The 26,945-nt window shown below is 40.9% G+C and overlaps 1 protein-coding gene across 4 annotated transcripts in view; it reads right to left on the reverse strand.

Annotated features, from left to right (window-relative positions):
- Positions 1 to 26,945, reverse strand: part of FNDC3B (fibronectin type III domain containing 3B) — a 396,089-nt gene that overhangs the window by 21,936 nt on the left and 347,208 nt on the right. For all 4 annotated transcript variants that reach the window (XM_089508835.1, XM_089508837.1, XM_089508834.1 and 1 more), the window contains one exon: positions 1,916 to 2,082. In XM_089508835.1, coding sequence (XP_089364961.1) covers positions 1,916 to 2,082 — 167 coding nt within the window. The remainder of the gene's footprint in view (positions 1 to 1,915; positions 2,083 to 26,945) is intronic.

Here is a 26,945-nt window from a genome sequence, read left to right on the forward strand (position 1 = left end):
TTCAACATGACATCCTTTCAAATATTTAAACAGGGCTATCATATCACCTCTTAACCTTCTTTTCTCCAGGATAAACATCCCCAGCTCCCTAAGTCGTTCCTCATAGGGCATGGTTTCCAGACCCTTCACCATTTTTGTTGCCCTCCTTTGGACACGCTCCAGTTTCTCAATGTCCTTTCTGAATTGTGGCGCCCAGAACTGGACACAATATTCTAGGTGGGGCCTGACCAAAGGAGAATACAGTGGCACTATTACTTCTCTTGATCTAGACACTATACTTTTATTGATGCAGCCTAAAATTGCATTGGCCTTTTTAGCTGCCGCATCACACTATTCATTCATGTTCAACTTGTGGTCTACTTGGACTCCTAGATCCCTTTCACACGTAGTTTCATTCAGCCAGGTGTCACCCATCCTATATCTGTGCATTTTATTTTTCCGCCCTAAGTGCAATACCTTACATTTCTCCGTGTTGAATTTCATTTTGTTAGCTTTGATCCAGCTTTCTAGTCTATTCAGGTCATTTTGGATCTTGATCCTATCCTCTGGGGTATTAGCTATTCCTCCTAATTTGGTGTCATCTGCAAATTTGATAAGTGTGCTCCCAATTCTGTCATCCAGGTCATTGATAAAGATGTTGAATAGCACTGGGCCCAGGACAGAGCCCTGTGGGACCCCACTGGTCACTTCTCTCCAGGATGAAAAGGAGCCATTGTTGAGCACCCTTTGGGTTCGGCCGGTCAACCAGTTACAAATCCATGTAACAGTTACCTTGTCTAGTCCACATTTTACAAGCTTCTTTGCAAGAATGTCATGGGAAACCTTGTCAAAGGCCTTACTGAAATCAAGATATACTATATCCACAGCATTCCCTTCATCTACCAAGCTGGTAATTTTATCAAAGAAAGAGATTAGATTTGTCTGGCATGACTTGTTTCTCTGAAACCCATGTTGAGTTTTTGTGATTATGGCATTGCCATCTAGATGTTCACAGACTCTTTGTTTAATGATCTGCTCCAAAATCTTTCCTGGTATTGATGTCAGATTAACTGGATGATAATTGTTGGGATCCTCTTTTTTCCCCTTTTTGAAGATGGGGACAACGTTTGCCCTCCTCCAATCTGTTGGGATCTCTCCTGTTTTCCAGGAGTTTTCAAAGATTATTGCCAATGGCTCCGATATTACATTTGCCAGTTCTTTTAATACCCTTGGATGGAGTTCATCTGGTCCGGGAGACTTAAATTCATTTAGATTAACAAGGTGTTCCTCTACTATCTCTTTAGTTATTCTGTGCTGAAATTCCCCTATTCTGTCCTCTGCTCCATTATCCTCAGGTTGAGCACCCTTTGCCTTTTCTGAGAAGACTGAGGCAAAGAAGGTGTTGAGTAATTCTGCCTTTTCTCTGTCCCCTGTCTTCAGTGATAGTGAATCGGCAGCATCCTTCAGTGCATCTGGGAAAGTAGGTTTGGCTGCGACTCTCACATACCTGTTGTCCTACACCTTGATACTGCTCTGTGTCTCAGCCCCACATTTGCTACCTTAGGCAGCTGCTTCATTTCATCTGCCGAATGGCATTTTTCCACATCAGTAATGTGGTAAATCCACTGCAGGTTATAAAAGAGCTACCCAAGGTGCTGAACCTACATTGGGAGAAGCAGGATTTAGCAGGCTGGATTATTCCTTTAAATTAGCATTACAGTGGAGAGTGACACTTATATGACTGCCAATGGCCAGAATAGGTAAACCCAGAATACATCACTTGATATTTGATATATGACTTATTTTGAGGGAAAACGAAACATCAGAGAGGCAATTTATGTCTAGCATGGCAAGGGGTTGGACTGGATGGCCCTTGAGGTCTCTTCCAACTCTATGATTCTATGAGATCCCAGACCTGGAGGAAAATCTTGTTTACCTTTGATGGCAGGGGGAATGGATTTGGTTGTGCTGAAGGTAAACACTTCTGAGAAAGGTCCTTCACCAGCATCATTTACAGCTTGTATTCTAAAAGCATAGCAGGTAAATTCCAGCAGTCGTTGTACCTTGTAGGTGTGACTTGGTCCCCTATAGATTGGAATAAACCTAAAACACACAAAAGGAGAGATATTCAGTTTAGATATTTTTCACTGCATTATAAACTTAATGTGCTTTCTAAACACAACTAAATGCTCTTCACACTATGTAATTATAGTGCTATGATTCCACTTTGACTGTCATGGTTCCATCCTATGGAATCCTGGGGTTAGTAGTTTGGAGAGGGACATTTAGAATCTCCAGTCTGAGAGCTCTGGTGATTCAGTGAACTATAATACTGCTACAACTGTGCAATGGGAAAGCGCCCTAAATATCTCACATCCATTCTGTTATATAGAACCCATCTTGGAATCTATTGTCTTGCTATAGGGGTAAACTGTGGCCCTTGAGTTGTTTTTGGATTTTAACCCCCTCAATCCATTCCCATTGGTTATGGTGGATGTGGCGATTTGAAAGGCTACATTTGCTCATCCCTACTTTGGACCACGGGTGGGAATCATGCACTCTTCCAGATAGTGCTGGACTAAAACTCCCAACATTCTTAGCCAGTTTAGGAAATGGTGAAGAATGCTGGGAGTTGCAGTTCAGCAACATCTGGAAGGCCGCATAATTCCCATCTCTGCTGTAGAACCTTTCAGTTAAGGCTGGTCATATGCTCAGAGTCATGTGTTAGTCTATAGTGTGCAAAGTACATTCACGTTGCTTTAATGTTCTGTCTCCTGATCTGATCATTTTTCATTACATGTGCTGTACTAGGGTTTGGTACCACAATCAAATGACCACTTCACTGCATGGACAGGCAATTCTTTGAATTTTCTGCACTTCTAAAAGCTACAGCGGGGACATAAGTAGCTAAAACGTTTCTCAGAATAAATCTGGATTTACTGAATTAAATTAGGGTATGAGGGTTCCAGGACTTGACTCACATATAAAGCAACTCACTGACCTGCAGTGGTTCATAACTGCTTTAAAACAAATGCACAATTAAAATATGGCTTAGGACAAGACATTGTGGAAAGTAGTGTGCCTGACATATGAAATGCAGGTATAAAACTGATTCCCTACACACTTTGGGCCCAGAGTTATGAAGGAAACTCTTTCCTCTCACTTGGCCAACACAGCCAACTGATGCAGGGGAGGGGGAAGAAATCTCATCTTACCTCTGTGGGGTGAAATGTTCTGCCTGCTCAGACAATAAGGTGTCAATGCTTCCTCCCCTGGCTGCAAATAACCCCCTCACAGTGCTAAAACATGGTTAAAAGGCATTAGCAGCAGGATTTCAAGCCTGGCTTACACTTTTTGACTAGAACTCCCAGAATCCCCTAACCAGCATAGCCAGTGGTCAAAAAATAAAATTTCAAAGCACTAGCAATGATGTTGATCCATGGCTAACCCTAACCATCTTCATCAGAGTTTGCAAATCAACTTTAAGTCTCAGTTTCCAACCAGTCTATATTGAGGTCAGCTAGCATTTGTACAGATTTAACATTAAACCATTTTTGGAATAAAGGGAGGGAGAATTTACAATGAAGAAGGGGTAAGTAAGGTGGGAGGGAGCGTAATTCTGGAGGATGGCTCCTGATTGGCAAAATCATGGAGTGCACCAAGCTGGCTCTACATCTACTTATCAAACTGTCAGTAGCAATGCATTTCACACCCTTAAGTACCCAGACAGCACCACCAGTTTACAACTACCATCCTTAATTTCAAATGATGAGACTTGGCTTGAAGTTACATTTGCCACTTCAAGCCAAACCAACTGAGGAGTCTTTATTTACAATATCACGTTTGCACTTCAGTGGTTTAAATTTCTTTGTGAAACACTGTGCAAATCAGGCAGACAAAATTATGCTGGACTAGATACATATTAATCTTTTTATGGAAGTTTTAAGACCTCCAAACATAATTGTCAGCAGATAAATAATCTCTGAGTGGTCATTTTGGAAGCCAAGTTTTAAAATCTATATGTGGCACTCTAGAGGAAGTTTTACAGCACTTGAATTGGCTTCAACTGGTAATCACTATTACAGTGTCAGAGAACAATCCCATCTTAGGAACATTTGTTTTGATATTCACAATGGCAGAGAATTCCGTCTTTGAATGCATGTTCTCCTGCACATAATGTTAAAGCATAGACTCATTCTCTCTGAGACTCTGTTCTATTACATGAGTCAAATATTGTTCTTGCTCAAGTATCTTTTTGCTAACATATCAGCAAGTGAATAAGAAATATACTTCTAAGTAGTATCTGCAACATGTAAAGCTTCCAGATGCCTAATGTGTTACCATACAATTTTAGGCAGATCCTGGAAGTTACTTTTTTTGAATGGCAATCACAGAATGTCCCAGACAGTATGGCCACTGCCTAAAACTGACTTTTACTGAAACCGAAGAAGCAAGTGGTTTTAACCAGAGGAAAAATAGCCACTACAATTAATCTTAATTATGCCTGGAAGGCTTATGTTGTGATTAGAACATTTTAAAAGTTTCATCTTGATTACAAACATTTTAAACTTCAACAGACATCTAATATCTTGAGTAAATGTGTACAATTCAATTAGATCCTGAAATAGGCATTTTGTATTCCTTGATGATTTCTCCTTGTTACATTTCAAAGCAGCATGGCTGGGTGCTGTACAGACAAAGAGGAGTTTTGCGTGTGTGTACGATAAATCCAATTGTGTAGTTACTAGAAATGCAAAGAGTCCACAAGGATTTTTTTTAAAAAAAGGGGGGGGGGAGCAGCAGGAGGACATATTGATTTTCAATTGTCTATGACAGAGTCAGACTATGAGAGAAAAGCTGTATATTCTCTAACAGAAGAACACCTTTGATACAAGCAAATGTGAAACAGCTCCGTTATAGTATCTTGTATGGAAAACTGTGTTTAACCTGAAGAGATGAAAGTAAGAGGAAACATGGTAGAGCTATGATGGTGATTAAAGCATTTCCCCTTAAGTTAGAATGCTGCCCCCCACCCAGTGAAATTTTCCTTCAATTTCTAGCATGGCATTCACTTAGAATTTCAGTTTACCATTTAGAAATATAATTTAGGCATCCAAAGAAAAGGGGCAGCTACAGTCATCAAAAGAATCAGAATACAGCCAATATAAGTGTTCTAGATGTGAATATCTCACTCTTTGCAATGCTAGAAATTTCACTGGGAGGGGAAGAATTCATTTAGGAGAGGGAATGCCCTCATTTCTCTCACTCTGTAGCTATAGTTCTGGCAAGAAAATCTGGGAACTGAGCAGATGAGGCAGGATACCACAGACTGAGCCCATGCTATCCTGGCCCCAGTACTCACCCAGGTTAGTCAGTGTGGGGACAAGCAGAAGTTCACATACCTGTCTCCTCACTGACCCATGACTCAAGGCCGCTCCTTACCATGCCAACACTCAAACCATTCGAGAAACCACCAAGTTGCTCATCTGATCTAGAAATCTAGCTGCATCCATATGGCCAGGCTCCCTGTTTCCAGGTAAGACTGGGAAACTAAGGAGCTTCTCAGATGGTTTGAACACTGGCAAGGTAAGAGGAGGGCTGTCAGTCCAGTCCAGCTTTTCTGTTTCTTAGGCCCCATTCACACTATGGAAATGTGAAAACGGGTTATTTATGCAATGTTCACACTGGCCCTGAATGCACCCAGTGCTGTTTGCCGGGGGTGGGTGGGTGGGTGGGTTGCAGGAACCCACCGGGTCCCTTACCAAATCTTTTGTAAAGGTCTGGAGTAATCCAGATCTTCAGTAGTGTGAGTACACTACTGAACGATCCAGATCATGTGGGATCATTCCTGAAAATGGAGGCACCTCCAATTTGAATCGATCCCGTGTGTGTAAATGCCATGGAGAGATTCAGGCATGCAAACTGTAGTGAGAACATTGATTCAGTATTGTGTCACTGCGAAGATCTGGATCTCCTTGGGACAAAAATGTAAGTGTGAATGCCTATACAAACGCTGTGCAAAACCAGGGCTATTTTACCCTGGGGTAAAGGCTCTTTACTCTGGGGTCAGATTGGATCCTCTGGGTCCACATCTGTACTGACAGTATCAGGCCCGATGTTGCCATTGGGGTTTCTCCCTGTGTTGTCTAAACTAGATGACATGAGGCTGGGAGGAAACAACCTCAAGGGAGAGGGTGTAAGGGGAGGGCAAGAAAGACTTGTGGCAGAAACAGCATTTATAATTTAAAGCTTATATAATGGTTTTGAGGTGCTCTAAACACTTACACCCACACTCACACCCATTCCCTCAATAATCCTCAACAATCTTGTGCACAGTGCTGGCATTATGACTAAAGTGCAAATGCAGAGTTAAAGGTAGAAAGGCAGACTAAGGGGCAAAACAGATGGTCAAAATAAGCAGGTTTCCGGCTGGCTACGAGGTGGGGCATTTAGACAATGCTTGCCTTGAAGCCAGCTGGAAAGTGCACCCAAGCATGAAACAGTCAAAGAGCGGTCATGGTTTTTTTTACCTTGCCAGCATTTGTATGGGCATGCCTCTGCTCCAATGCCCTGTTCCGGTGAAGCACTGCACATCCGAATGTGTGGAGGTTCACAGGGACGGCCATTGAATGGGATGGCAGTCACCAATGGAGTGTGCTCCTGTGACTATGCATAGGGATGGTGGGAGGAACAATTTTAAAAAAGTACCCGGCAGCACAACTTGAAGCCAAACCATGTGGTCATGACATGGGAGCAGGTGATGAGGTTGGTGGGGTTTCAATGTGGCTTTGGAAAAGGCAGCTTCAAGCTGCTTTTTACTGCCCGTCTGTTTCTCCCCTACTTTCTAGTCATTATCACATCCGCCCACCGCTCTGACCATATCTCTCCTTTGTTGGCACCCCTTCACTGGCTCCCCCTCCCTTTCCGCATTCAGTATAAGCTCCTGCTGTCGACGTTTAAAGCCCTCCATGGGCTGGCCCCTCCTTACTTATCAGACCTTCCTTCTCCTCACCTTCCCACTCGGGCCCTCCATTCTGGTAGTCAAGGTCGGCTGTCCCAGCCCAGGATTTTCTCTGCCCCATCCAGGATTCGCCCCCTTTCACATGCTGCCCCTCACTCCTGGAACCTCCTTCCCCCATGAGCAAGGGCCATCACTTCTTTAACCAGCTTCTAAACGGAGTTGAAGACCATCCTGTTCAGAGAAGCGTTCCCAGGCATTGCGTGATTATCATTTGCTATTTGTTGTTCTTTTTTGTTGCCTGTTTTATTGAACCATTTCCTGTATTGCTATGTATTTTATATATATTATCCTATTGTTTCTTAGATTGTACGCCATAGGCAGGTTTACTCTTATATATTTATTGTTTTATGTACAGCACTGTGCAAATCTACAATGCAATAATAATAATAATAATAATAATAATAATAATAATAATAATGTGATTTGAGGTATGGGACCCTTTTGCAATGTAATGAAATCAATGGACTTTCTTCCACAGCATTTGAAAACAATTTTTAAAACAACAAGATGGAAACTGAAGGGGAAAAATTCCTGATCTAAGGATATATATAGCCTTAGAAGGGTTTTAGAACCCTTTGACTGCTATATATCTTCACAGACCAAATAAATGCATTTCATGAGTACACCTGTACATCTGTACACTTCATTTTCAATAATTATGAATGAAGAATGGTGCAAGATGATAAAAGTTAACAAGCCCTTCTTCGTCCTTCTCTTTTCCTTCACTCTGCTTGGGAGATTGAGAGTCTGTGAAGACAACTGCTGGAGCCTCAAGTAGAGCAAGAAGAAGGTGGGAGGATACTGGTCAAGCTCCCATCATTTTTACCATATATAATCAACCCATATTCTGTGAACTGCAATGCCCACATTCTGTGAACTGCAACCTGTATTTATTTATAAGGAGTATTTATATTCCACATTTCCAGCAGGTACTGCTCAAGAAAGCCAAAAGTGGGGGGAAATAACCAAAATACCTACAATATTGTACGTCTCAAGAGGAATACACAATCCTGGATATATTAGCTGATCAGTCACAGCCTCATGCTATTAAGATTTCAAAGTCAAAGCTCAAGAGTGTGATACATACTATGCTTTAATGGAAACATTAAAAACTTCTATATAGCAAAACCTGGGGAAGAAAATGCCATTTACAAGTGGAGGAGGAGGCAATCTCTAGAAATATTACTCACCTATGGTTTTTTGTTTGTTTGTTTGTTTGTTAACAGCCTGAATCAGTTCCATTCTCTTGCATTTTAATGTCAAACAAAACAATAATGTACAGACAACACAGAACATAGTGTTCCTAGAAAGAATGCTCAGGAGATGACAAGGCTGCAATTTTGTCGTCAGTACATTTTTGCCCCCTGTAAGGATCTTCCAGGAACTTTCATGTCACCATACTAAACTTCCTTTTAACATTTCAAGACAAGAAGATCAAACATAGGAATTGTGAATAGAACAGTGATTCCCTTTGCCCTTGACTTTTAAAGTTTTATTTAGTAGATAAGAGCCAGGATTTGAGTGTTGGGATTACAACTCTGGAGATCAGGGTTCAATTTCCCAATAAGCCATGAAACCCTCTGTGTGATCTTGGGCAAGTCACATGCGCTCAGCATCAGGGGAAGGCAATGGCAAACCTACTTTGAACAAATCTTGCCCAGAAAACCCTATGGCAGGTTCGCCTTAGGGTTGCCGTAAGTCGGAAATACTTGAAGGTACACAACAACAACAACAACAACAACAACAACAACAACATTTTCTCCTTTTCTTGAAGGGAGATTTTCCATTTCTCAGAAGATTTGCTTTCACAGGAAAAGCACTTACATTTCCAGTTTTCAAAAGGCAAACGCTGCTGGGCAGCATCAGGCAACAGTGGCATAAATAAAAATCTGAGTGTTGCTTCACTGTCTCAGAGAAAATGCAGTCATTATTTGTACTCTACATGAAAGCACAAGAGAAAGGGAAATGAGAGGGGGAGAGAATATCATTAATATCCTTATGAATTAAGCTTTTGACCTGAGGCTGCTTTCTCCACAGCACAAGCAACTGGAGCATTTGAAACAGAGGTTTACACACCTCGGCGAACAACAGCTGCTAGTAGTTAAATGAAATTACCACCACAGCAAAGTGCCTGCTTTTGACAATAAACACCCCATGCACGCTATTCAAAAATACAAAACAAAACATCTAACTTTTCTTCCGTTATTGAACATGTCCAGCCACTAGCAATTTATATGATTACATATCTATATCTATGTCTATATATACTAGTCCATCTGTAACCCAGGAAACTACACAACAGGAACAGATAATTTAATCAATGAATGGAAGAACATGAAGTTCCAAACAATGATTGAAAAGGGGGGGGGGGGGGGAAGAGGGCCAAATGATTGCATGATGTAAATGGGCAAAGCCATGACCGGCCAAATGGCAGAAAAGCCTTTAATTATGGCACATCAGCAAGAAAGCCATGTTTTCACTGCTGGTGCACAAGGTGAATAACACAGTAAGAGGTCCATCAGATGCTAATTATTTTATTAAAGGCTACTATGTTGGTAAAGAGGAATTAAAATTAAATTTGTTCGCAGATGATGCAGATAACTACTTAAGATCCATTCAGAAGTGTTAGCAGATTAGTAGAAGTAACTGAGAAATTTAAGAAGTTATCTGGTCTTACAATAAATATGCAAAAATCAGAAATATTGTTCCTAAAAACCAAATGGGAAAATAAAAATTATTACTGATTTAAAGCTAGGGATAAAGAAGATGAGGTATTTGGGAGCAGTTCTAACCAAAACTTTGAATAGGATAGTACAAGGCAACTATAACCATTTATGGAAGAAAATAAATTTAAAAAAAATGAATAAATTGTCAAGTAAAAAATGGAATATGCTTACAAAAGTAAGGATGTTTAAAATGATATTACCCAAATTTATTTCAAACAATTCCAGTAAGGATCTGTGATGAACTGACTTACAAACCAGCCAATCAGAAGCCAGACATCCACTAGCCAATCAGGTGCTGGCTGAGGAGTTGGGTTGAGTCAGTTAGGGTTTGGAATCCTGAGGGATGAAGCTGGAGTTCAGTGGGGGAGATAATTAAGATTAAAGACTGAGGGAACAGTATTCTGATGATAGACCAAGGAAGGGTCTGTTAGGTCCAGAGAGGGACAGTATTAGTTCTGGAGAGTCTAGAAAGGAGAGACTCAGTGTAGCCAGACTCAGAAAGAGGGGCTTGGGTTACATAATTTCTTGAGTGATAGTACAGCTTGTGCGGCTGAGTTATTATTAGAAAGTTAAAACCAGACTTGTATATATGTAACAAAAGAAGACATAGTGACAACTTTATGTCAAAGTTACCTTTGCCTGTTTTGTGTTAAAATAAACTTTTATTATTGTTTAACTATCCACTTGGCCTGTGATTTAACATCCATCCACGCTACTGACCTTTAAAAACCCACAGGTGTGGTGGGTCACAAAGAAGTAAAGAATTGTGAGGTGGTGGGGACACATTACAGGATCCCTACAAAAATAATAAGAGGATGGGATAGAACAATTAAAAGGTGGATTTCAGGCAACAAAAACCCTAGATTTACAAATGAACTAATTTATGGTCATCAAGAAGGAGGAGGTTGGAATATTCCCTTTTTAGAGATATATTTTGAAGCAACCCAAATAAAAAGAATCTTAGAATTTGAATATGAAAGGGAGAAGAAATGGGTAAGGTTAGAAAAGTCAATAAATAAAATGGAACACAGCTCAGTAATTAGATTGAGTGGACAGAAGCATAAAAGTAATCTGATTGGCCCCTTGAGTGTAACTAAACAAATCTGGGGAAAATGGCAAAACATAATGGTAAATGGAAACTTTAAATCGTTTTCTATATAAAGTTTGAATACCAGCAATAATGATGACTTAGGGAGAACACTAAAGAAAATAAAATACGAAGGTACAGTGGACCCTTGTTATATGCTGGGGTTTGGTTCCAAGATCCCCTGTGGACAACAAAATCTGTGGCTGTTCAAGTCCCATTAAATATAATGACATAGCAAAATTGGGTCCCCTATAAAAAGTGGAAAACCAAGGTTTGATATTTGAAATTTATACTTTTAATTGGAAAGAAGTATTGGGTCCATGCAGCTGGAATAAATAAACTGTTAAAGGATATAGTTAAAAATATGAAGGAAAATAATGTAAAACCATTGGAAACGATTATCAAAAAGATGCTAAATGAAGGCAAAGGTATCACTGGATTTATATATAGAGTAATATTAGAGCATTAGTTTAAAATTATAGACATTTTGAAAGGAGTTTGGGAAAAAGATTTAAATTTAACAAGTGAAAATATACAATTGTGGATTCAAGAAGTTAAGAGAAACAAGCACACTAGAATAAAAGAACAACAGTTGAAATTGATAGGGCGATGGTATAGGACCCCTTCTCAATTAGCACTTTTCAATAACAATTTATCAGCTAAATGTTGGCACTGTGGTGGGTCCAAGGGTTTTTACATGCATATGTTTGTGTGTTCAGAAGTTTTGGGGTGAAGTGATAAGAGAGATTCATAAAATTATAGGCAAGGATGTTCATTTGAGCAAAGAGAATTGTATAGCGTTAAATTTCAAGAATAAGGGATTGAAAAATAACGAAGAGAAAGCAATAAAATATATATGAAAAGCAACATAGGCCATGATAGTATCAGGATGGCAAGAAAGTAAAAATTAGAACTTGACCAAGGTAGATAAGTATTTGGCAGATAACTTGCTGTTTGAGATTATTAGAGATAGAAGATTAAAATATACTGGAGAAAGGAAAGTAGAAGCTTGGAATTTGGGTTGGGAAATCCTGCATGAGAAGGTTAAAGAGAATACGTAGAACAATTAAGTCAATAATGTAATCAAATCCCACATATTGAATGTTAGGTACGAATTGTAAACAGTGTATTATTCTAAACTCTATCAAGCTGTGTGGGAGGGGGTAGGGAATGGGGCTTATGCAACATTGTTTTGTTTTGTTTTAGAAATTACAAACAACATGAAATAAAGACAATCTGTGTGCTTGGTACAAAACAATACCATTGGCCTGCACAGCTGAAAACCTATGCAGCATCTGCTGTTGTCTGACCATTCTGGGGTCCTGTGTGCATATGAATAGTAGTAGGGAAATTATTTCTGGATAACAAAGAAGAGTGGTATGGGCATGAAAGGTATAAAACAATGGACCAGAGTATGGCTACCCACATCCCAAACTTTTGTTAATAAGGTAGATAAAATTGGCTAGGAAATTGCATTTGTGGGGGGAGGAGCCACGAGCGATGGTGTGAGCAGCTAAGATCGACTGCTCCTGAAAGCAAAGCCTAAAAAGCTAAAAAAATCTCTCCTAATGAGAAAAAAAAAACTGTGAGTAACTGCAAATAAATATATTGGAAAGGGAAGAGAGCAGATTGGAATTGTTTAATTAAAGTTTTCAAGGGAAGGAAGAGAAATAAACAGCAATCTTACATACGGCATTGCCGGCTAGAGGTTTGTCAGCCAAGCGGACATTTGGATTGCTGGTAGATGTCTAAAAGCAAAAAGAAAAAAAGGAACTCAAACAAACAGTGATAAATTGGGGAAGAGAGTCTAAACAACACCCTTCTGACAAGGCTTATAGTTGTTTGCAAAGAATAAGTTCACAAGAGAAGCTTGGAACTTGTAATAAAGAAATGAGAAAGACAACGTCTATGGAGGAGGTGGTAAAAAATGGAGCTAGACCCAAACAACAGGGAGAAGTTCCGGGAACAGAGCCAAAACAAGAAGAAATAAAGATATGGTTAGAAAAAACTCTCACTGAAAACCAAAACAAGGGCTTTGAAACTATGAACGAGTTGATAATCAAAAATAATGCTATTTTAACAGAAACTATAACTAAGACAATTATGGGTGAAATGAACAAATCTTTTCAGACTATTACAAAAGAAATTGAACAAGTGGATAAAAAAATCCAATTAATACAAAGTCAACAGAAAGATGAACAAAAAATAACTTTGGAACATTCAACCAGATTGGATCAGCTGGAAAGGAAAATTATTGACTTGCAGGATCGTAACAGAAGGAATAATATTCGCATTCGAGGCTTTCCTGAGTTGCCAAATGAAACATCCAGATCATTAAAAACAGAAATCTTTAAATGGCTACAAAGCATTGTCCCTCAGATGACTTGGGCAGAGGAGGAAGTGGAACGACAACACAGAGCATCAACAGGTAAAAGGGGCTTGACCCCTAGAGATGTAATCATGAAAATAACAAGGTTTTACAAGAAAGATCAGTTAATGAAAGAAATCAGGAAACTCTCAGGAGGACTGAAATATGGAATCTCCACAATTGAAATTTACAATGATTTATGTCCAGAGACTATTAGTTGGAGAAGAAGCATTAAGCCTTGTATTGCAGTTCTGCAAAAAAATGGAATAAGATACAGTTGGGGCTATCCTATACTTTTGAAATTTCAATGGAAAGGAAAGCAGCACAAGATTTTCTCCATGGAGCAAGGATTGCAGCTGTTGGAGCAATTGGATCTGGCCAAGCAAGGAGGAGAGAACGACAAGGGTGCAGCTGGAGGAGCCAAGGAATGATAGAAAACAAGGACAAGAACGTTGACCTTTTTGCTATTCTATAATTTTCTTTTTCTTCTTTTTCTTTTTTTGAAAGGACATGACAGGAGAGATTAATAATAAACAATCAGGAGGAGGAAATGGACCACACATCGGAGAGATGGCTTCTTTCTCCCCCCCCTCCTGGAGGGCTAATAGAAGCCATGGGCGAGGTCTAAGACCTTGGGGATGGAGGAGGGGAAGAAGGGATAGGTGGGTTAAATGGGGAAGGGGGGAGGGACGGGAGGGAGAGGGAGGGAAGGAGGGAGGGGGGAAATGTTTGTAGGGGTAGTGCACTGAAGAGCCTAGATAGAAGATGTAGAATAGCAACATGGATAACAAAATAAGGATAGCAACATTAAATGTGAAAGGACTGGGGTCTGTAATTAAAAGGAAAAGGATTGGATCATTAATGAAAAAACAGAAAGCGGATATTTTTTTTATTCAGGAAACGCACCAAGCAAAATCAGGATCATCGGAATTGAAGATGAACTGGGTTGCCACATATGAAAAAGCATATGGTACTTCTAAATCAAGAGGAGTAGCCACCTTAATATCTAAGAAATGTGGGTTTGATATACTAAAAGTCAAGTCAGATGAAAAAGGAAGATTTGTATTGGTGCAAGGAACGATGGGGGGAGGAAAATATTTGTTGGTAAATGTGTATGCTCCAAATGAAAATCAAATGGAATTTTATGAAAAAGTATTTAAGGAAATGTAGGATATGCAGGGAGAGTATGCAATTATGGCAGGAGATTTCAATATGGTCATGGATAAGGTTAAAGATAAATCAGACCCAACAATAAGGGACAGACTTAATAAGATTACACCTTTGAACAAGATAATGAATAGGAAAGAATTAAAAGATGTATGGAGATTGATCAAAGGAGATGAAAAGAACTATACTTACTATTCAGCGGTATATAAAAATTATTCTAGAATAGATCTCATTTTTGTATCCACAAATATGATGTCAAGGGTATTAAATAGTGAAATAGAAGGAATAAAAGTTACAGATCACGGAATAGTAAACATGGATTTTGTAATTAAAAAAGATTATAGAGAAGCAAAAAGATGGAGGTTAGATACTAGCATACTTAATAATAAAGAAATAGTGAATAAAATAGAGGAAGAATGGCAGGTTATATGGGATATTAATAATAAAGAGATTTCTCAAGCTTTATTATGGGATACTATGAAAGCAGTGGCAAGAGGGATTTGTATTAGGGAAACATGCAAGGTAAGGAGACAAAAGGAAGAGAGGAAAATTAAACTGGAAACGGAAATTGAAAAATTAAATAAGGATTATATAAAGAATAGAAGTAAAAATATATATATATAAAATTGCAAGCGAAAAGAAAGGAATTAGAGAAGATAGAAATAGATCAGATCCAGAAAAATTTGATATATTTACGGAGGGAGTTTTTTGAATATAGTAACAAAAATTCAAAAATGTTAGCAAGATTAACACAAAAAAAGAAAGAGAAAAATCTGATAGGGGTTATAAAGGATAAAACAGGGAAAAATGTATGCTGATGAAAGAAAAGATAAGGATATTTGAAGAATACTACAAAGATTTATATACAGCAGGGGATAGTTCAATTGACAAAATTGAGAAATATATATAGAAAAATTGGAGAACAAAAATAGAAGAAGAGGATAAAGAAATAATGGAACAACCAGTTTTGAAAAAAGAAATTGAAGAAGTGATAGATAAATTAAAAGGAGGGAAATTACCAGGAATGGATGGATTAGGACCAGAATATTATAAAACTTTTAAAAAGGTTTTAATACCTAAATTAGAAGTGTTATACAATAACATTTTAAATGGAGAAAGGATCCCACCATCATGGGATCATTCAATGATAATACTGATTCCAAAACCAGATAAAGACTTGTTAGACCCAGGTTCATATAGTCCTATATCCCTTATCAATCAGGATGCTAAAATATTAACAGCCATAATGGCAAAAAGAATCAATAAGTTTATATATAAATATATTCAAAATGATCAATGTGGATTTGTGCAAGGAAGACAAATGTCAAATTTAATAGGAAGAGTACTGAATAAAATAAATATAATAGAGAAAAGAAAGCAGAAAGCAGGAATAATGGCATTAGATATTTATAAAGCTTTTGATTGTGTGGAATGGCCAGCATTAAAAATAACGTTAAAGAAATTAGGTATGGGAGAGAAGTTTAGAGGATTGATAGATCAGTTATATTTAAATAATACAGCAGTAGTAACGATAAATGATGGAATAACAGAACAAATTTCAATTTCTAGAGGAACAAGGCAAGGATGCCCTCTTTCCCCGGTTTTATTTGCAATAATTATTGAAATATTAGCAAATATTATTAGGGAGGATGAAAATCTGGAAGGAATTGGGGTGAGAAAATTGAATAAGATAAGTTTATTTGCAGATGACACTCTATTAACAATTAGAGACCCCTTGGAAAAAATGAATAATGTGAAAAACCATTTAAAGGAGCTTGGACAAATGACAGGACTAAGAGTCAATTGGAATAAATCAGAGCTAATGTTGTTCAATTATCCAAAAACGGAAGAACAGGAATTTGTAAAGGATGGAAAGATAGATATAAAGGTAAAAGACACAATTAAATATTTAGGAATAAAAATTACAAAAAATCTACACAAATTAGAGGATCAGAACTATAAAAAATTAAGAATAGAAATTAAAAGGAAATTAGAAGAATATAAAAATATTAAATTATCATGGTTCAGTAGAATCGCATTAATAAAAATGAAAATTCTGCCTAAGATTAATTTTTTGTTTAGGATGTTGCCAATACAAATATCAGAGGTTGAAATTAAAAATTGGCAAGTATTAGTGAATAATTATTGTAACGGGAATAAAAAAGCAAGGATTAATAAAAGATATTGGTATAAACCCCAAAAAGGAGAAGGTTTGGGTCTCCCAAATTTAAAACTGTACTATAATGCAAACCAAATAAGATATATTATAGATGGAATCATAGAGAAAGGGGAATTAGATTGGTTAGAGATGAAAACAACAGGAATAGAGGAAAAATTGGAAAATATATTTTTTAAAGAATTTACTATGAAAGAAATGAAGGAAATAGAAAACCCCTTTTTAAAGAATATATTAGAAATTTGGAAAAAAAATAAAGAAAAACTAATGCCAGCTATCTCACCTTTAACACCAGTTATAATGCTAAAAAAATTTCCAGTAAATTTAAAGGAAGAAGTAGGGAAATTAGTAAAAGGTCAAGAAATATATAGGATAAAAAAAATGGATGAAGACTATGAGGGAGAAAGGGAAAATAAAGGAGAAATTGCAAGGATCAAAATTAACTTGGTATAATTGTATTCAATTGGAACAATGGACAAAGAAGTATGAGAAAAATATAGGAGAGATTAGAGAATATACAAAATTTGAACAGTTGATTAGGCAAAGAGAAAGTATAGAGGCAAATGAAACTTTGAAAGTGGTCACAAGTGAAATATATAAATTATTATTAAAATATAATGGGAAAGCAGATTATCTTAGGACAACATGGGAGGAGGACTTAGCACAAAAAATAAACGTCCACGAATGGGGGAAAATTTGGAATCAACGCCATTTAAAATTTTATTCTATACGAATAAAGGAGAATTATTATAAAATAATTTGGAAATGGTATTTAACGCCTGTAAGATTAAATCATATAAATAAGAATTATTCAAGGTTATGTTGGAGAGGGTGTCAAGAGATAGGCACTTATATGCATATGTGGTGGGGTTGTAAAACTGTAAGGAAATTTTGGCAAATTGTATTTGAAGAGATAAAAGAAATAACAAAAATTGATTTAGAATTTTGTCCAAAGATAGCTTTATTATCTTTATATGATAAAACTAACTGCACCCAAGTTATAAAGGATCTAATTACAAATTTATTAACAGCGGCGAGATTAATGATAGCAAAAAAGTGGAAAGACCAGGGAGATTTACAAATACAAGATTGGTATAGAGAGATATGGCAAATAGCAATTAATGATAAGTTAACTAGTGAAATTAAGTTTAGAAGAGGAATAATCAAGAGAAATGATTTCGAAGCAATATGGAAAACATTTGTACAAAAAGTTTCAGGAAAAGAAGGAGGTGTTTTACCACCAGAGGAAGAGTTACAATTCTGGAGATAGAGTAATAAGAAGATAGGCTCGGGTGATGGGGAGCACTTGGGGGAAGGGGGGAATTATGAAAAATATATGATGAAAAGAAATATGAATTAAAGTTAGATAAAGTAGTAAAGAATGGAATATAAAGGTATATATTATATGTATGGGGAATATAATGTAAAAGTTTTTTTTATATATTATTGTAAGGTGAATTTAATCAATATTTTGTTTTATCAATTTATTATAATAACATTTATTAATTTCATTCTACCAATAAAATTATATAAAAAAAAAAGAAAAGGAAATTGCATTTGCAATCTGGTTGCTGTTCAGAACCAAAGAGGCACATGTCTGTAGACTTGATTCTGGATAAGTTAAAACTTCAGGTTGTTTTCTTAAACCTATAGGAGGTTAGGGAGCCACTGTAGTGTACTGGTTTGAGCACTGGATTGTGACTCTGGAGACCCAAGTTCAAATCACAGCTTGGTCATAAAAATCTACTGGCTGACCACTCTCTCAGTCTCAGAGGGAGGCAACGGCAAACATCTTCTGAATAAATTCTACCAAGAAAATTCCACGATAGGCTCATCTTAGGGTCACCATAAATCAGAGATGACAGGAAGGTACCCAAAAACAAAAATAGGACATAAATGTTCTCAATAGCAAATTTGGCATTATATTACTGACAGAATTCATTCACAGAATTCATTCATTGCATTCTTAAAAAAATTGCTTGAGATATCCTTGTATCTCAAGAGCTGTTCCCAGTTGTGGAATCTAAGGTGGACCATCTCCCTATTACCAGTAGGCAAATATCCTCTTATTTAGGGGAATTTGTAACAAATGGCTGGTTGCTTAGAAGGAAGCTTTTAATGGGCAGATGTCATGCTTTTAAATTACTTTCAGTTTTGCATCAAAATCTAATATGGGGGGGGGGGGGGGTTAGGTAGGCTATACATCAAATACATAATAAAAACTGTGCCCTTCTTATTGGCCACAATACACTCTAGAAATGATGCACAGCTAGCCCTGCCATCTAGTAAGGAAAAGCAATCTGCTTCAGAGAACACTTTATAGAGGGATACAGATGGACATAGGAAGTCAGGAATTGATGTCTTAATGGTGCAACATTACAACTCCAAGCAGAAAAACATCTTTGGCTACTAATCGTTCTAGCCTCAACCCTGGCTTACACCCATCGTTAAGTTTCTCCGATCCTGCTCTAGAGCGGCCGAATGTCTTTGGAGAAAGTCCGAACAATGGGCTGATTTTATTCATTACAAATTTGTTCTTTCTTCCTTCTCACATGCCTTGTCTATGGCAAAACAAAATTATTACAAATCATTGATCTCCGCCAATGAGAGGCGCCTGCAGCGTTTGTTCTCCACCTTCAACTCTTTGCTTAAACCTCGCTCTCCTTCTGTCTCTTCATCGTTCTCTCCTAATGACCGCTAATTATTTAATCTCAAAGATTACCTCTATTCGCTCTGAGATAGTCCCTCCCAATTCTTCTTCTGCGCATAATCTTTTATCGCCCTCGCCTAAAAAATTTTCTGTGTTTCCTCCTGCTTCTTTGGATGAACTCTTTACACTTCTGAACCTGCAACTTGTTCTCTGGATCCAATTCCTACTCATCTTCTAATTTCTATAGCTCCCTCTTTTCTGCCCTCGCTTCTCCATATCTTCAATCTCTCTCTCTCTCTACAGGCTCCTTCCCTTCGGACTTTAAACATGCTCTCATTTCCCCAATTCTGAAAAAAACCTTCTCTTGATCCCTCCTCTTTGTCTAGCTATTGTCCGATTTCTCTTCTCTCCTTTCTTTCTAAGGTTTTGGAACGGGTCGTTTATTTTTGCTGTCTTGAGTTTCTTGAAGCCAACTCCATTCTTGATCCCTTTCAGTCTGGTTTCTGCCCACGGCATTCTACAGAGACAGCTCTCACTAAGATCTCGAATGACCTTTTACGGGTCAAGGCTAATGGCCTTTACTCTGTTCTCATCCTTCTTGATTTGTCTGCAGCCTTTGACACCGTTGATCACTGTCTTGTAGTTGATATATTTTTTGACCTTGGGTTCTCAGACTCTGTTCTCAACTGGTTTAAATCTTACTTGTTAGGCAGATCTTTTGCAGTGGTCACAGGCGGTCTGACTTCGCCCTCTGTTCCCTTATCTGTTGGAATTCCCCAGGGCTCTGGGTCCCCTTCTGTTTTCTCTATACACAATGTCCTTAGTATTTAGTATAAGCTTCTGCTGTTGACGTTTAAAACCCTCCATGGATTGGCCCCTCCTGATTTATCAGACCTTCTTTCTCCTCACATTCCCACTCGGGCCCTCCGTTCGGGTAGTCAAGGTCGGCTATCCCAGCCCAGGATTCTCTCTGCCCCATCTCGGATTCGCCCCTTTTCACTTGATGCCCCTCACTCCTGGAACCTTCTTCCCCCGCAAGCAAGGGCCATCACTTCTTTAACCAGCTTCAAAACAGAAGACCATCCTGTTCAGAGAAGCGTTCCCAGGCATTGCATGATTGTCATTTGCTATTTGCCTTGTAGGGGCGCCGCCACAATAAACACAGAGGCATAGCTGGAAGAAAGGCCACAACTTTATTAATTGCAAACAGCAAAAAATAGCATAGGCTTGGCCCATAGCATGAGGTCAGGATCTGGTAAAATCAACCAACACCCCAGTTGCTCAATACCCAATGCCTGCACCAGGCCTGCCGTCGGGAAGACCAAGGGGCTATGGACCACTGGATAGCAACCAGCCGATTGTCCGTATTTCCACCAGCCCCTAGTCACTGGGACACGTAAAACGTAATGGCCCCCGCAATGGCCATACGTAACTGCTCAGCGTACCCAGGTCCCTAAGGACTCCCGCTCCAAGGCTCCGCAGTCCTGGAGACCATCCAACCCAGATCATGGCCTATGCTCCGCCACTGAAGCCGTTCCGAACCAGGAACGCTTCCGCCAACCCTAAGAACCTAAACATATGACTGGTCCAAGTGTGGCAGAACATAACCTTTGTAAGCCTTTGACCGCCATCTGCCAACCTTCTTGATGGCATCAGCTGACATCCCAGCCTGATAAGCAGATGTAGCAGCTCCAATCTTGAAGGAATGTCCCCCATAGTCCTTAGGTGCGAGGCTCAACTGTCTAATAGCCAATCTCAGAACAGCTACAAATTGGTATCTGGTCAAAGGCTGTTCATTGGCATGAACAAAAAGCGAGCCATCATCAGCTGGGTGAGCTGCAACGAATTTTTGAATAGCCTGAACTGGGCAAATAAATGACCCTTTTAAATGCCTCAAAACAATGGTCGACCCACGACCCCGCTGGTCACACTTGGACCTCCTCACCAAAAAAGTGATGGCATGATGCATGAAAGACAGATCTCTAAACTGAAGAGATCTCTGCGACAAGTCGCGACAAGAGGACGGCACCAACTCACCCACCCTGAATGCCCCCAAAAATGCAGATCTAAAGGCAGCAGTAAACAAGCAACATTCGAAATTCGAAGAACAAACACTGGGCAAAATTTGTATAATATTTCCCAGCAGCTTGAAGCTGATCGGCCGTCTCGCATCAACAGAGACAGCAGCCGTGCGCTTCTAGCCTTCCAATGCTTTCTTAACCAGGAAGGCTGAACAAGGATCAGGGAATCCTCCTGCCTTAGCAAAGAAGGAGATTCCTGCCAAATAAATGGATGTAGCTTTTGGGGTGAGTCTTAGATGCTTCAGCCACACCAGGAACTGTAAAACAGTCTGAGATGAAACAGGCCACATAGGAAGGATATGCATATCATCAAAAAATTGGTGCAGTTTAACAACAGCCCGCTTGTAAGACCGAAGGGTAGACACTGCCACTGAGGACATGCCGCCCTGCATTATTTCAGACTTCCAGTTTCCCAAAGGGCTTCCGGGAAAGGAGTGGGTGCCAAGTCTGCTTCAGGGCTAAAAGTCGAAATCTGTCCTCCTGAAAGCGAGAAAGAGCATCAGTGATGTAATTCTGAGTTCCTGGCACAAACATGGCTGTAAAGGAAATATTATTAATAAGGCAACACAAAACAAAGCGGCGAACCAAGCCCATAACCCTGAGGGACTTGGAAGACTGGTGATTAACAACACTGACAACCGCTTGGTTGTCACACCAAAAGCAAACACGTTTGTTAGCAAACAGGGTGGACCAAATGTGTACAGCAACCACAATAGGAAATAGCTCAAGGAAGGTGAGGTCCTGCACTATATCAGAGCCAGCCCAAGCCTCAGGCCACCTTTGGGCACACCAATGCCCTTGGAAGAAGAGTCCAAAGCCAAGGCTACCAGCTGCATCGGAGTGTACCTGGAGGCTGTCCCCCAGCTGCCATGGCCATTGCCACAGGGCAACCCCATTAAAACCTTGTAGGAAAACCAACCAAACTTTAGATCCTCCCTCATGCCCTTAGATATGCGGATGTGATGATGTGGCATGCGGATGCCCACTGTAGCTTTGGCAAGCCTGGCACAAAAGGCCCTCCCAAGGGCTACAACCCTGCAAGCAAAATTAAGATGTCCCAAAACAGACTGAATCTGTTTGAGCATAGCTTTCTGGGACCCAATAACCTCCTGAAACAAGGCCCGCAAGGCCTGCAGCTTATCAACAGGGAGTCGGGATTCACTCGCCACAGAATCTATTAAAATTCCCAGATAAACCAAGGAGGTAGAAGGACCCTCAGTTTTTTCTTCTGCCAAGGGAACCTCAAGCTCTTGACAAAGATAAAAAAATGTGGTCATGAGCATGGCACAACCATGGCTCTTAGCAGTACCCACAAACAAGAAATTGTGCAAATAATGGGTGACCAGCGGCAAAACAGCCCTCTTCTTTACCTCCCACTCAAGGAAGGAGCTGAAGGCTTCAAAGGCCACACAGCTGATGGAGCAACCCATGGGCATAGCCTTGTCGAAAAACCAACAGTCACCAAATTTAAACTGTAACAGATGGAAATAATCTGGGTGAATTGGCAGGAGACGAAAAGCCGACTTAATGTCACATTTGGCCATCTAGGCACCTTTCCCACAAGACCTGACCAAGCGTACTGAATGATCAAAGGAGGCAAAGCGCACTGAGCACAACTCAGGGGGGATGGCATTGACTGAGGCCCCAGGAGGGTGGGACAGATGATGAATAAGGTGAAATTCGCCCTGAGCTTTCTTGGGCACCACCCCCAAGGGAGACACCTGAAACTCAGCAAAAGGAGGGGATACAAAGGGGCCTTCAATCCTGCCTGCCTGGATTGAAGGCCCCTGGATCTCCTTTTCTAACTTGGCCTGGACAACATCCGGCATAACCCTAGCTGATTTCAATTTTTTTGGTTCAGAATGGGAAACAGGGCCTGAAACTGGGATGCAGAAACCAGACGAAAAGCCCGTGGCTAACAAAGAAGCTGCTCCCTTAAGAGGGTAGCTTTGTAACAAACGGGAAAGAACCTGAGGCCGGATGGGAGTGTGTGCAAGCTGGAACCTGGGAAGAATGGCAGCACTATTTTGGGCACCCAGAGCCTCCGGCATCATAGGTGGAAGAGCCATCTCTCTTGCCGGCAGCTGTTGAGGCAGGGCACCCTTGACGAAAGGGGGTATTGGGATTAGAAGAGGGTTGGCAAGCCACCTTAGCATGGGAACCTCTACATAACTCACAGCTATGTTCATATTTGCACTGAGACTGTGAGCACTTCCCAGCGTTAAAGTGCCAGCACACTAGCCTGCGGGATTCCTTCCTAAGGGGCCCTTTTTGGAAGCTCCTAGGCTTGGCTAAGGTGCCCACCTCTAACAACCATAACTCATTGTGGAGCAGGTCCCACTGTTCCCTCGAGTTTTGGGAAGCGTGTTGCCTAAAGGCTGCATCATATGCAATGGCCGCGGCATCCCCTGCGTAGGCCCTGGCCCTCAACACGTTGAGAAGGTGGCTGCCAAGATGCCAGGCCCTCTCAGGGAAGTCCATAGAGACCACTGCCCTAAAAACAGTAAAACCTTCCAACGAATTGTTGAAGGTATGGTCCACTGGGGCAGCTTTTGGTTCTTCAGCAGATTTCTTTGTGGATGTGACAGCCAACGCCTCTGAGCCTTTTGGCTGGAGCAACGAAAAGACATCCACATAGCACCCCCTCAAAATCAGCTTTCTTAGGAAGGTGGGAACCAGGGGGATGCTCCCCCAGCACGGACACAGGAATTGATGACACTTGATGATCGACCCAGACCCCTTGAACTCCTGGGCTCCAGGAACGTCACTTCATAGCCCATTTGGGGAACCCAGGGACCAAGGCATGATTGATCCAGTATCCATCCCTGCCGCTAGGAATCTCTGTCGACGAACCACCTGGAACAGCCTGTTGGGTCGCTAACACCTCGTGAGCCCTGCAACGCCTCTTTTTGGCTTTCTGCTTCTTCTTTTGCCTTTTCCGCTTAGCAGCTGCAGCAGCCTTGTCATCAGAATCATCTTCATCCGAGCTGGAAGACGTGGACGAAGAGCTGGAACTACTCGAACTGGAAGAAGATTGGACTTTTTGAGATGAAATAGGCTCCGTTGCTGGCTGAGAAGACTCAACAGTCTGGCTGGAAACCACAGCCTTACTGATCAGCTCCTCTATCGAGTGTGACAATTCTGCCACAGCTGATGCCATTATAACAGGCACAGTTTGAGAAGTTCCAGCCTGGGGCGAAGAAGTCCGCTGGCAAGCCATTCCACCCAACTCCAAATCACCCCTGGCTCGGCAAGGCCTGGCTGTTGCAGACACACTAGGCTGACAAGGTCTGGAACCAGAAGTCAAAACCGACCGGGCTCCCATGGTAATCTTAGCAGTTTGACTTTTAGCAGCTATGCGCGGAGTAGCAGTAGTCGGCCACGCTGGCTTAGAAGGTATGATGCCACAGACCCCAGCAATAGACAACAGACAGAGCCTCAGGCGAAGCCAGCAATAAAGCCTGAAAACCAAAGTCAAAAGAAAACAAGTCCTCCCAAGCAGCTGGGTTGAACAATTGTCAGAGTTGAAACCGAGGAGGAACAATGATGGCACAAAATGGCGGCTGCGGCGCCCAGCGAACTCCAGTTGCGATTGCCGGCAGCACGCCCGGCCCTCAACCAGCAGTGGACGTGGGGCAAGAGAAATCCTTATCCGTTGAAAAGTAAAAGAAAAAGGCCCCCTCCGAGGGAGAAGTCCAAGTGTGGGCTAGTGTATGGCCCTGAACACGCTCCAACAGGAGTAATCCAGGAGGGGAGGGGGTGTGCCCTCTATCACAAAAACAAAAACCAAGATGGTGGCCTCCCAAACAGGCTGGCTGCTGCCGGCGGGAAAAATTCCCACTTCAAAATGGCGGCCGTTTGGGCGGTAAAATTTCCTGCCAAAAAAGGCGGCCGCACAGGCGAGGAGCGGCCCCAATCACACAAAAAGGGGGGGGGGCGCGAGCACTTGCGGCAACTGGCCCCGCCGCAGCACTCAGCTGGCCCTGCTTGGGGCGCGAGTGCCCGCGGTCTACTGCTGACCGCGGTGCTCAGCTGGCCCCAGAAACGGGCGTGAGTGCTGGCGGCCCCGATGCTCCACAGGCCCTAGTTGGGCACGTGCGCCGGCGGCCCATGTCTACAGCCGCGGTGCTCAGCGGGGCAGGAAGGCACAAGCGCCGTTGCTTGGCCTACCTGGCCGCTGCTCTCTTCAGCTCAGCTCCTGAAACTTCGGGAGCTGATCGCAAATGGCCCCGGACTCTGGGCCACGAGGCCTTATATATGCCAGGTCCAAGGCGGGGCCAATCAAGGTCGCTCCTCCCCCCCAAGGCAGCACCAATCAGCTGCCTTGGAGGACCGGAAGAAATAACCAACAAGAGGTCCTCCAGTGGGCTAGAGTGGCCCCCTGAAGTCCGACCTCCGGCCCCGCCCGCAGCCAATCAGAGGCCTTGGTCACCCCCGCAATGCATTCCGGGGCGCGCCGAGGCCCGAACCGGCCCCAAATCGCCAGTGCTGCTGCCGTTGGGAACGCGGCTGCCGGGTAATACCGGCAGCCGTTCTTTGATGTTCTTTTTATTGCCTGTTTTACTGAACCATTTTCTGTATTGCTATGTATTTTATATGTATTATCCTATTATTTCTTAGATTGTACGCCATAGGCAGGCTTACTCTTATATATTTATTGTTTTATGTACAGCGCGCTGTGCAAATCTAGAGTGCTATAATAATAATAATAATAATAATAATAATAATAGCAGCAGCAGCAGCTGCCTTGAATCTCATTTCGGGGGTTAAAAGGCATGATATAAACCCCATAAATAAATAAATAAATAAATAAATAAATAAATAAATAAATAAATAATTCTATGATTTTTTAAACATGGTGAGGCTGATATATAAATACTCTTCAGTGTTAGTCTATTGTAAGGGTGAGGAACCTGCTTTTCCACAGCTGTGAGATTACATCTTCCACAGTTCCTTAGCACTGGCCATGGTGAATAGGAATTGTAGCCAAAACATGTGGCAGGCTAAAGTTTCCAGTCGCTGATCTTTAATCTTTGGATGAGATATGTCCACCTATACCTCTCCATATCGTGTTCTCAGAATCAGGTTGCTTTCCCTTAATAGATGGGAGGGTTAGCATTGCATGCATTGTGACCAAGTGTACTGTTGTTGTTTTTTAAAGAATATCTAACTTTACTGTATATGTGTGACCCTGGAACATATTTTCCTTTTATTAGTGTTACAACACAAGGAATTCCTCTTAATATTGATTAATAACAATGCAACTAGAACCGAAAAGAAAGGCAGGGGGCTATTTGTGTGCAGATTACATGGATATGTACCACATAGTGTTTCCAATCCATGATGTACAACATTAGCAGTATTATTGATTTAACAGAATGTATCACCAGTTTTTCTGCTTGTTTGTTTGTTTGGGTTTTTTTTTAGGGGGGCGGCAGGATCCTGTCTTTGTTTTCTGATGGATTTGCAATTTCAGAATCAATAGTATAGCGACCATATGGCTCAGCCTTAATTGCCAATTTCCTTTCCTTATTTGCTGGCCAAAGCCTTCCAGTATGTGTATGCTGATTATTATGAATGAATATGATAATGTACCTATTTTTGTCTTTGTTTTTTAAAAATCCACTTCTAAAGCTCCCCAAGCTGGATGGAAATCAGACACTGCTGTTAAAGTGGGTGTTAATGGTCTT

This window comes from Sceloporus occidentalis, unplaced genomic scaffold (genome assembly GCF_023333645.1).
Source record: "Sceloporus occidentalis isolate IW3139 unplaced genomic scaffold, rSceOcc1.0.p SCAF_2, whole genome shotgun sequence".
Lineage (NCBI taxonomy): Eukaryota > Metazoa > Chordata > Lepidosauria > Squamata > Phrynosomatidae > Sceloporus > Sceloporus occidentalis.